Source organism: Hippopotamus amphibius, chromosome 8 (genome assembly GCF_030028045.1).
Source record: "Hippopotamus amphibius kiboko isolate mHipAmp2 chromosome 8, mHipAmp2.hap2, whole genome shotgun sequence".
Taxonomy (NCBI): Eukaryota; Metazoa; Chordata; class Mammalia; order Artiodactyla; family Hippopotamidae; genus Hippopotamus; species Hippopotamus amphibius.
The window spans coordinates 1,092,194-1,102,376 of record NC_080193.1 but is presented as its reverse complement, the minus strand read 5'-3'; the positions used below and the strand labels follow the sequence as shown (position 1 = coordinate 1,102,376).

Genomic DNA, 10,183 nt, shown 5'->3' with positions numbered 1-10,183 from the left:
CTCTGGCACCCTGGCTCCCTTCGCACGCGGCTTCCCGGCTCCCACGCGGCCTCTCTCAGAAGCCCCCACCCTGTCTCTCTCTATCTCTACACACAGCCCTCATCAGAGCCCTGGTCCGCATATGCGCTCCTGTCTCCCTGCAGGCAGCTCCAGCATCTCTAAGGGCCATGGGGGGTCCCGTCCCCCAGGGGGCACTCTAGGCCCCCCACAGCCCACCGTCTGTGCGCCTGCCCCCACCCATCCCAGGGCCCCTCGCCATGGGCGGCTGCTTCTCCAAGCCCAAGCCAGGTACCTCCTCTCTTCTCGCCTCCTCCCTTCCCCCTCCCTCCCTCCTTCCTCCTCCTGCCCCTCCCCCTCGGCCTGCAAAGTAGGTCAGGCTGGGCAGCAGGCTGATGTGAAAGCTGTGGGCAGGAGTGGGGGTGCTGGAGCCCTCTTTATTTGGGGCGTAGGGTGCTGGGCCTAGGGTGTTATTCTGCTGGGAATAACAGTGGCTCTTTCTCAGAAAGGAGAGAGGAGGGTTCCTTCTGCTGCTGGGTTGGGGGGAGGAGCGGTCTCCCTCGGGACGGGGGAAGGGGGCTCCAGGGACACCCTCGGCCGCTGTGCGACAGGGGACGTGCAAGTTGCCCCTCTGAGCCTCACCGTCCCCCCTACAAAATAAGCCTGACCTCTCAAAAGAGCTATAAAATGGAGTGGACAGGGCTGGTCCCCTGTGTGACCTTGGGCTGCCTCCTTGGCCTCTCTAGATGCACTTCCCTGTGTGTAGAGGAAGGGGAAGGGGTCCCAGCTCGGGTGCGGGGGGAGACCCTTGCCTGCGGCCCAGGTCTGTCTCCGTGGAGACCCTTGTCTTCTGGCTCCCCCTCTTCCCTCCGCACAACATCCGGGAGGCAGGGTGTGCAGGCCTGTCCCAGATGCAGAAGCCGAGGCCGAGAGAGGTCTCTGCGGTGGCCGGTCCGTGCCACCCACCACCCCCAGGCCACTGGCCAGCTCGGCCCAGCTCCCCCTACCTGGTGCCCATCGGCTCCATTACCTTGGAGCCCATGATCCTCTTCTCTCTTCGCTGGGTCTGAGGGAGAACTCTGAGGCAGAGGCACCCAGCTGCACCTGCCCCGCGGCTCCGTGCTGCAGACACCCAGCCCTCTGGCAAATGGCATCTATCGTCTTGTCTCTCCTGTCGGAAGTGGGCAGGAGGAGGCCGTCCGCCCCACATCAGGCTCCTGTACGACTGCAGAGCTGGCGGGAGGCCCTGGCAGAAGATGCCACCTGGAGCGTCCTTGAAAGGACCCCGAAGGGCTGGCCTGCCTCAGACCCCCGGTCCCAGGACCCCTGGCCCCAGGACCCCCAGGACAGGGCTGCTCACGCTTACCACACCAGGGGCAGTGCTAAAACTGTGGGCTCTTGAGCCCACATCCAGCCCTGCCTGTTTCTGGCTGTGTGGCCTTGGGCAGGCGACTTCACCTCTCTGAGCCTCTGTGTTCTCATGTGTGAAATGGGACTGATAAGTGTGCCCCCGTGTGGGCTAGTGCACCTGACACAGGCCCAGCACACAGCAGGCACTTGCAGGGTGTCATTCTCCCCTCTGTGGGGGCTGGGCTCCCTGGGGGCTGTGGCAGGAGGGCAGGAGTTCGGCCTGAGCGCCCGCGCGGGGCAGGTCTGGGGGAGGCTCGGGACTTTCAGTGCTCCAGCTGTGCGAGTTCAGTGGGGACCAGGAGGGGCCGCAGGGAGACCAGCAGGAGCAGAAGACGCTTCTGCAGATTCCTCTCTTTCTACCGCGCTGGCCCCCGTGCCTCAGGCACCTTAGAACAGTCTTCCTGAGCCCCCTCTGTGTGACCCAGGGGCCCCGTGTTCCTCAGGAAGTGCTCCAGGTCAGTCCTTTGGAAGCTCAGACCTAGGGGGAAGTGCAGGTCTCTTGGCATCTGGACACCTACCTTTCATTAGGCCACTAGTGCTACCTAAAGGCTTTCCCTCTTTGCTATGGCTATAGGGAGGCTCGGGGCTAACCTGTAAAACACTGCTGCCCAGTGCACCCATGAGCATCTACTCTGAGTTACACGTACTAATTCCTTCCACATCCACTGTCCCCGAAGAGGTAGGCACTGTTCTCTCCATTTTATAATGGAGGCGTCTGCCAACAGGGGCTAAGGCATCCGCCAGGGCCCCTGACTTAATGTCTTCCCATTAGACTACATCAGCGAGCACCTTGGGGCCTTCAGGAAGGAGGTAGAGGATGAAAACAGGCTGGCTCAGCTGTCCTCTGGGCCCCTGCCAGGCTGTTCCTGTGAGCTCTGTCCCTGCAGCCCACATAGCTGGCGTCCGCTGAGTCCAGAGTGTTTTTCTTTTTAGTTCTTCCGAAAACATTCTAACACCATTACCCACCCCACCCATCACCCCCACAGCTGACACAACAGCACACCACCCGTGTGCTGGTGGGCCCTTCCTGCCCTGCGGGAATCAGGGGGCCACCTTCAGCCCTGCCCCCCGCCACGTGCCGGTGCCTTCGGGAAGAGGGGGCTGGGACGGAAGGATGAGGGGCCAGGCCAGGGTGGGGGATTAGCACAGCAGGAGGAAAGGGTGCACACGGCCAGAGGAGGCAAGGTCTCCTGTGTCTAGGAGGATGGGCAGGTGTGGGCCCAGGCCAAGGGAACGCAGGGGCTAAGGCCTGAGGGTGTGACCCGGGTTCTTTGTTTCTGGAGGGTCTGGTCTGGTGGGGAGAGGCCTGGAGGCTCAGGGGCCTCGGCAGTTGGGAGGGGGCCTCGCCCGGCCCGGCGTCCACGCCCGGCTCGCCCCCCGCAGCAGCAACAGCCTAGGAGGCCGGATTACCACTGCTAAAAACTCTGTTTATTGTTCCCGTCTAATTAGAAAAATACCCCAGGCACACGGTAGGGAATTTGGAAAATGTGGAGAAGGATAAAGAAGAAAATGACCATCTCGCTAACCACCCCCCCAGAGTAGGCCCCGCTGCAGGGCGCTGGACGCCGGGGCCACTGCACGCACCGCCCGGGGGGGCTTCAGCCCCCAGACCCCTGCGCCCAGCGCCTGGTAAATAATGAAGGATCCTCAAGCTGATGAGAGCAGCTCTCTGAAGTTTAAATTATATTGCATACACTTGTGTTTAATTTTGAAAAAATTTCAAATCTCTAGAACCCTCTATTCCCTGCTACCCAGATCCACAGGCCGTGAACTGAGCTGCATCCAGCTTTGGATGCCCTGTTTCTCAGTTTCTAAGCACGCCCCTGAGTCCGCAGGGATGTCCTAGTCCTCACTCCCGCGTGGATTCCTGGAGAAAGGGCAGCTGCAGGGTCGAATGAGCTCTGCTGGTGCCCCTCACGCACGCCGTCGGTGAGAAAGGAAACACCCGGAAATCAATCCACGCTGGCCCAGGCCCCCCCGCCCTCTTGCCGGTGGTGCAGGCGTCCTTCTGGAGGCGCGAGGCCCGGGGAGAACCGGCGCTCGTGGGGTGGGCTGGGCTGGGGGCTCACCACCACCCCGCCCTCCCGCAGTGGAGCTCAAGATCGAGGTGGTGCTGCCCGAGAAGGACCGGGGCAAGGAGGAGCTGTCCGCCGGCGGGAAGGGCAGCCCCCGGGCCTACCAGGGCAACGGCACGGCCCGCCACTTCCACTCGGAGGAGCGCCTGCCCGCCCCCCACCCCTACCCCGGCGCCCAGGACTGCGTGGAGGCCGCCGTCTGCCACGTCAAGGACCTGGAGAACGGCCAGTGGGTGCTGGGCCTGGAGGGGGTGGGCGCCTGAGGTGGGAGGACGGCCGGGGCCCGTGGGATGGCGACCAGCTCCACCCCGGCCACCGCCTCTGAGGCTCCTGCTGGTCTGGGGCTGTCTTCACCCCCCCCCCCAACCCCTCCCCGGCCTTTGACCTCTGAGGGCAGCCCCTCCCCAGGATGCGGGAGGTGGAGCTGGGCTGGGGGAAGGTGTTGCTGGTGAAGGACAACGGGGAGTTCCACGCCCTGGGCCACAAGTGTCCGCACTACGGTGCACCCCTGGTGAAAGGTGAGCTGTCCATGGCCGGGGGGGCGGGGCAGGACCTCCCCGACGGGGGCTTGATGGCTTCCCCATCACAAGGGGTGCCCAGCGCCCGCTCCACCGGGCCCCAGGCCCCTGCCTATCAGTGGAGTCCCCTGCGCTGTGGGGAAGAGCCGGGCGGGCCGGCCACAGGCGTCCTTGGAGAGGGGCTCTTGCCGGTGGCCCAGCCCAGCGCTGCCCCTCCCAGGAGTGCTGTCCCGTGGCCGGGTGCGCTGCCCCTGGCACGGCGCCTGCTTCAACATCAGCACCGGAGACCTGGAGGACTTCCCTGGCCTGGACAGTCTGCACAAGTTCCAGGTGGGGCCAGGTGTGCAGTGGGGTGGGGGCCTTGGGGTGCAGGGGCTGGAGCACCCCAAAGCCCGGCCCTGAGCAACACAGCCCTTGCAGGTGAAGATCGAGAAGGAGAAGGTGTATGTCCGGGCGAGCAAGCAGGTGAGGGCGTGGGCTCGGGGCTCAGGCAGAGGGGGAGGCGAGGAGGGCCTCTGGGCCCAGCGGACAATGTGTGCAAAGGCCCTGGGCTGGGAGGGCACCCGGCGCCTGTGGCTGGGGAGCAGGTGCAGGGCTGCCCGGTGGGGAGGAGGTGGCCCTGGAGCAGCGGGAGCTGGCCCGCGGGGATGGGCGTGGGCACAGGGATCAGGGACGTGACTCCAGCTCCCGGCCGCCCCCAGGCCTTGCAGCTACAGCGAAGGACCAAGGTGATGGCCACGTGCATCTCTCCAAGTGCTGGCCACAGCAGCAGCACCAACGTGCTCATCGTGGGCGCAGGTTGGTGGTGGGGTCGTGAGGGGCGGGGGTGGGGATGGCGGAGGGTGGGGCCTGACCCACCATCCCCTCCGCGCAGGGGCAGCCGGATTGGTGTGCGCAGAGACGCTGCGGCAGGAGGGCTTCTCGGACAGGATCGTCCTGTGCACGCTGGACCGGCACCTTCCCTACGACCGGCCCAAGCTCAGCAAGGTGGGGGGGGCGGGGCGGGAATGGGCCGGGCAGGGCCAGACCCATGTCCCTCTGGGCACAGTTACGTCCACTGGGACCCTTGCTTGCCACCCCTTGGGGGTCTGGGCAGCTGCCCTCTCTGTTCGTGCCAGGCCCGTCTGCGGTGCCCCAGAAAGATCTGGTTTGTTGAGTTCTGTCCTGCCCACCCCTGACCCCAGGGCCCTGGTCCTCGGTTATAAAGTGGGTCAGTGGCTGCTTGGCCCCGTCTCAAGCCGGCGTCCTCCGCAGTCACTGGACACACAGCCGGAGCAGCTGGCGCTGAGGCCCAAGGAGTTCTTCCGAGCCCACGGCATCGAGGTGCTCACCGAGGCGCAGGTACGGACAAGGCTGGGGAACAGGCCTGCGGAAGGCTTCACGGGTACTGAGATTGGCGTGCGGCCCCCGGAGGTGTGGGCGTGCTCTGCCCTCCCGGCCCCGCTGCCCAGGCACCCGGCGGTGCTCCAGGCCCGTGTGTGGGGCCGCAGACTGTCTGCTTAGGGCTGGGACTTGGAAGCATTAAGAGGCATTTGGGGAGAGGGCGGTCCCTGAAGCTTAAAGGCTCAGGAGGGGCTGCCGGTGAGGGCGGAAGGTCCACCCAGGAGTGGAGCCGCGCAGAGGGCCTGGTGGGCTCTGGGCGCGGCGCAGGACGCAGAGGCCGTGCTCTGCCGGGCGGGGAGAGTGCCCGGGGGCTGCCCTTGCCCGCAGGTGGTCACCGTGGATGTGAGGAACAAGAGGGCCGTGTTCAAGGATGGCTTCAAGCTGGAGTACAGCAAGCTGCTGCTGGCTCCCGGAAGCAGGTACGGGGCCCCACGTCCCTGCCAGCACGGGGAGGGCTCGGGGTGCCGGGAGCCCCTCCCCGACTCTGGCCGCGTCTCAGCCCTAAGACCCTGAGCTGCAAAGGCAAAGACGCGGAGAATGTGTTCACCATCCGGACGCCCGAGGACGCCAACCGCGCGGCGAGGCTGGCCTGGGGCCGCAACGCCGTGGTCGTGGGAGCCGGCTTCCTGGGTGAGCGGCTGGGGGTGTGGGCTGGGCCGGGCGGGGAGGCCCTGGGAGGGGCAGGGTGCCAGCCTGCCCCGCCCGGCCCCAGGGATGGAGGTGGCCGCCTACCTGACCGAGAAGGCCCACTCGGTGTCCGTGGTGGAGCTGGAGGAGACGCCCTTCAGAAGGTTCCTGGGGGAGCGTGTCGGACGAGCCCTCATGAAGGTGAGCCCCCCCGGGAAGCCACCGCCCCAGCGCCCGCCCCACCCCCACCTGGCTCTCAGCCGTCTCCGCCCCACCTCCCACCTGCCTGGCAGATGTTTGAGAGCAACCGGGTCAAGTTCTACATGCAGACAGAGGTGTCAGAGCTGCGGGTCCAGGAGGGAAAGGTGGGACCTTCTCCACACCCCGCCTCCCCGCTTTCTGTACCCCTCCCTGTGCCCTGGAGCTGCTCACCCCTGCTCTCCGCAGCTAAAGGAGGTCGTGCTGAAGAGCAGCAAGGTCGTGCGGGCTGACGTCTGCGTGGTGGGCATTGGTGAGCGGGGGGCGGGCAGCGGTAGTGAACAGAGTCCCCTCGCACGCTTGATGGTGACCTCGAGCCCGTTCCTTCCCCTCCCCCAGCCTGTCTGCACTTGTGTAAAACGGAGACCCCCAAGGCACCCACTTGGCAGGGTTGTTGGGGGGCGATGGTAGCAGCTTAGCCCGGGCCCGGCACAGAGGATGCCCCCAACGCCCGCCGCCTAGTAAGCCTGCACAGCCTCGGGACAGACGCGCCTCTGCGCTGTCCCTGCTCCGGTCGAGGGCCCGTCCGGGGAAGGACAAAGCCGGGAGGTGGCCGCAGCGGCAGGCGGTGCGGCATGCTGACCCGCACCGGGGGCTTCACGGAGTGCTCACTGAAGGAGGCGACGCCTGAGGCCTGACGGGAGGCCCCGGGGTCCTTGGGGGTCCAGGCAGAGGGGACAGGACGTGAAGGCGCCGGGTGGGCCGCCCGCTGGGTCACGGGTCTGGGCTGGACTGTGGGCGTGAGGGACGTGGGTCGTGCAGAGCACGGAAGCAGGAGGAGGGAGGGACCAGGCAGTGGACACAGTGGCCCCCCCGTCCTGCCAGGCGCAGTGCCCGCCACGGGTTTCCTGAGGCAGAGTGGCATCGGTCTGGATTCCCGAGGCTTCATCCCTGTCAACAAGGTGGCGCCGGGTGGCGCGGGCGGGGTGCTGGGCGGGGGGTGGCGGGAGGTCCAGCCCAGGGCGCCCGGCTCACCCGTGAGCCCGGGCCCCTCCCCACCCCCCACAGATGATGCAGACCAACGTGCCGGGCGTGTTCGCAGCTGGAGACGCCGTCACCTTCCCCCTGGCCGGGAGGAACAACCGGAAGGCGAGCGTCCCACACTGGCAGATGGCTCACGCTCAGGGTACTGCCAGCCCCGGGCGGGGGGCTGTCCCAGCGCCTCGGCCGTCCCCGGGCTCCCCCCTCCGTTGCTGGCCTTGGGTCCTGCTCGCTGGGCCAGCCGTGCAAGGCTCTGTGGCGGCCTGTCCCGCCAGCCGCGTGTAGGTGATCAAGGCGGCTCACAGAGACCCCCCACCTCGAGACCGCTGTCCAGTGCCCTCAGGACACCCCATGCCACCAGCCACAGCGCACCACCTGCTGGTGCCTCCACCAGCCTCTCCTTTCCTTTTGTCCTCAGAGACACACATTCTGCAGAATTACCCCCCCCCCCATTCTGTCCTGGGCCCCGAGTGCGGCTGTCATCCCTGCTTCCCTGGACACGGTGCCCCCTCCTCCCGCCTCCCTCCTCAGACCCCACCTGCTGGCGAGTGGTCCCTGTCACACCTGAAACGGCCCCCGGAAGTCGAGCCCTTGCAGACCCAGTCCAGGCTGGCCACCTTAGTGACCAGCTTTGGGCCCAGAGTCCCTTTCTACACCCATCATCTGGAACCAGGGGAGGGCTGTGGGTGGGGCAGTGACTTACCTGGGGGAAGGGGACGAGGAAGAGTAGCCGCACCTGCCAGGGGTCCCCAGAGAGCCAGGGCAGGCAGTGGCGGGCTCAGGGCGGGGCTCTCACCACCCCGGGACCCGCAGGGCGCGTGGCGGCCCAGAACATGCTGGCGCAGGAGGCGGAGATCAGCACGGTGCCCTACCTGTGGACCTCCATGTTCGGCAAGAGCCTGCGCTACGCAGGTAAAGCGGGGGCCCCGGGCGCGGGCGGGGCCCAGGTGTGGCGGAGCGCGGAGGCGGGGCTTGGACGTCAGGGCGGGGCTAGGAGCATCGGGGGCGGGGCCGCGACGGCTGCAGGTGGAAGCAGGGAGCTCGCCGGGGGCAGGGTCAGAACCCCCTGAAAGGGCCGCAGGGCGGGGCCTGGGGTCCAGGGCAGAGTTGGAAGGGCGCCGGGCGCGGACCCCGCAAGCCCCGTCCCCTCCGGCCGGCCCGCAGGGTACGGAGACGGCTTCGACGACGTCATCATCCAGGGGGATCTGGACGAGCTGAAGTTCGTGGCTTTTTACACCAAGTGAGAGCAACGGGGCGGAGCGGGGGCGCGAAGCCGCGGGTGCTCGGTCGGGAAGGGGGCTCGTCGCGGAGAAGCTGTGCTCGGGAGGAGGGGGCTTCGCTGGACGGTGGGCCGTGTGGCAAGGGGGGCAGCTAGGCAGGGCCCGGCCAGGAAGGGGAGGAGGTGGGGCAGCTGCCGCCCGGCGGACACCTCGTCTTCAGGACGGCTCTTGGAGGTGGGTGTTGACACCCTACTTTTACACCGGAAAGCGACAAGGTAGAGAGTGGGGTTCCCAGGACAGGTCCCAGGCCTGAACCCCGCTGGGCAGGAAGGCTGGAGCCTCTGTGGGGTCCCTCAGGAGCAGAAGGCGTGCTGGGCCCTCAGGACATTCCTGCACGGGAGCCTCCCTGGGCCCCAGCTGGACTCGGGTCTCCAAAGACCGGGGCTGCTGCTGGGCAGCCCTCAGGCTCGGCCACCTCTCCCCGCAGAGGCGACGAGGTGATCTCCGTGGCCAGCATGAACTGCGATCCCATCGTGTCTAAGGTGGCCGAGGTGCTGGCCTCTGGCCGCACCATCCGGAAGCGGGAGGTGGAGTGAGTTGTGGGCACGAGAGGCCTCGGGGAGCGGGGAGAAGCCCCCTGAGTGCTGGCTCGAGCTGCCCCCACAGCCCCCCACCCATCCATCCACCCATCCATGCGTCTGAGGCTCCAGGGCTCTGGGCTGGTGGGGCCAGGGTTGTGGTTTGCGAGAGGGCTGATTATTTGTGCTCTTGGTGGGTAGAAGGGAAAGGGGCTGTGTCCAGGGCTGGGCCAGTGCTGCGGGGAGGGGTCAAGAGCCACTGCTTGCGCGGTCGCTGGGCCCGGGACAGCCCACTGAGTGTGGCTGGACACAACACAACCATGGGGAAACGCGGCTAGTGTTGCCCTGGGGACGCCCTGACAGAGTCGTGGGTGGCTGTTCGGGGTCTGAGGGACACCAGCCACCAGCCATCACCCTCATCCTGGCATGGTGCCTTTGGGAGTCACCCGTGGACTCAACTGGCCCACAGAACACCTCCCGGCCCTCCCCCTGCTCCCCCCCCCCCCCGGGCTGAGGAAAGCCTGGAGGCCACAGGATGGGGGCCTCAGGCTGGAAGCGGAGAACCAAGGGCGGCAGGAGTGACACGCTCTCTCCCTGGCCTTCTCTTGCCCTCACAAAGGCTGTCTGTGCTGCACAGCAAGTGCGTCTGTCCTCTCCTTCCCCCAAGCCTTCCCCACCTCAGCCCAGAGCCTGCGCCTGGCGGCCTTCCCCCTCTGCCCAAGTGCACATCCCCGCTGGGCACCAGGGCCTGGCACAGCTCCCTGCTGTCTTCAAGGGCCAGCTGCTCATGGTGCCCCGGGGGAGCCTGCTCCCCTCTGCCCTCACTCCTCCTCCCTCGTTCCCGCAGGACCGGCGACATGTCTTGGCTCACAGGGAAAGGATCCTGAGCTTGCAGGCTGCGGACTCGGGCGGGCACGCTGGGGCACCAGGGACAGAGGCCAAGCCCCGGGGAGGGGGGTGGTGCCCACCTCCAGTTCCCCAGGACCCCCCAGGGCAGAACCTGAGCCCTCCCAGTGCTTGCCTTCGCCTGCCCGGCTCACCTCCCGGGGGCCTCGACGGCTTCCAGGAGAGGCATCCAGCGCCCCGGAGGGCTGCCCGTGGAGGCGGGCCAGACCCCGCGCCTTCTCCCTCCATCG

General features: G+C 67.0%; 1 protein-coding gene across 1 annotated transcript; it reads left to right on the top strand.

The window, feature by feature from the left end:
• The first annotated feature begins 257 nt into the window (after positions 1-257).
• On the top strand, positions 258-10,111 carry AIFM3 (apoptosis inducing factor mitochondria associated 3). Its single transcript, XM_057744817.1, has 22 exons — positions 258-288; positions 2,180-2,275; positions 2,394-2,488; positions 2,945-3,036; positions 3,346-3,711; positions 3,891-4,000; positions 4,221-4,330; positions 4,421-4,465; positions 4,702-4,798; positions 4,875-4,987; positions 5,255-5,341; positions 5,711-5,802; positions 5,883-6,013; positions 6,096-6,211; positions 6,304-6,375; positions 6,458-6,521; positions 7,094-7,170; positions 7,277-7,394; positions 8,063-8,161; positions 8,414-8,489; positions 8,957-9,061; positions 9,895-10,111. The coding sequence occupies exons 1-22, from the start codon at positions 258-260 to the stop codon at positions 9,932-9,934; spliced, it is 2,232 nt and encodes a 743-aa protein (XP_057600800.1). The 3' UTR covers positions 9,935-10,111.
• The last annotated feature ends 72 nt before the right edge of the window (positions 10,112-10,183 follow it).

Bases quoted from the DNA above. Each gene is read 5' to 3' on its own strand.
- AIFM3 (XM_057744817.1), top strand. From the start codon at position 258: ATGGGCGGCTGCTTCTCCAAGCCCAAGCCAG. The intron at 8,490-8,956 runs GTGAGAGCAACG...CTCTCCCCGCAG, and splicing joins TTCGTGGCTTTTTACACCAA to AGGCGACGAGGTGATCTCCG. The intron at 9,062-9,894 runs GTGAGTTGTGGG...TCGTTCCCGCAG, and splicing joins ATCCGGAAGCGGGAGGTGGA to GACCGGCGACATGTCTTGGC.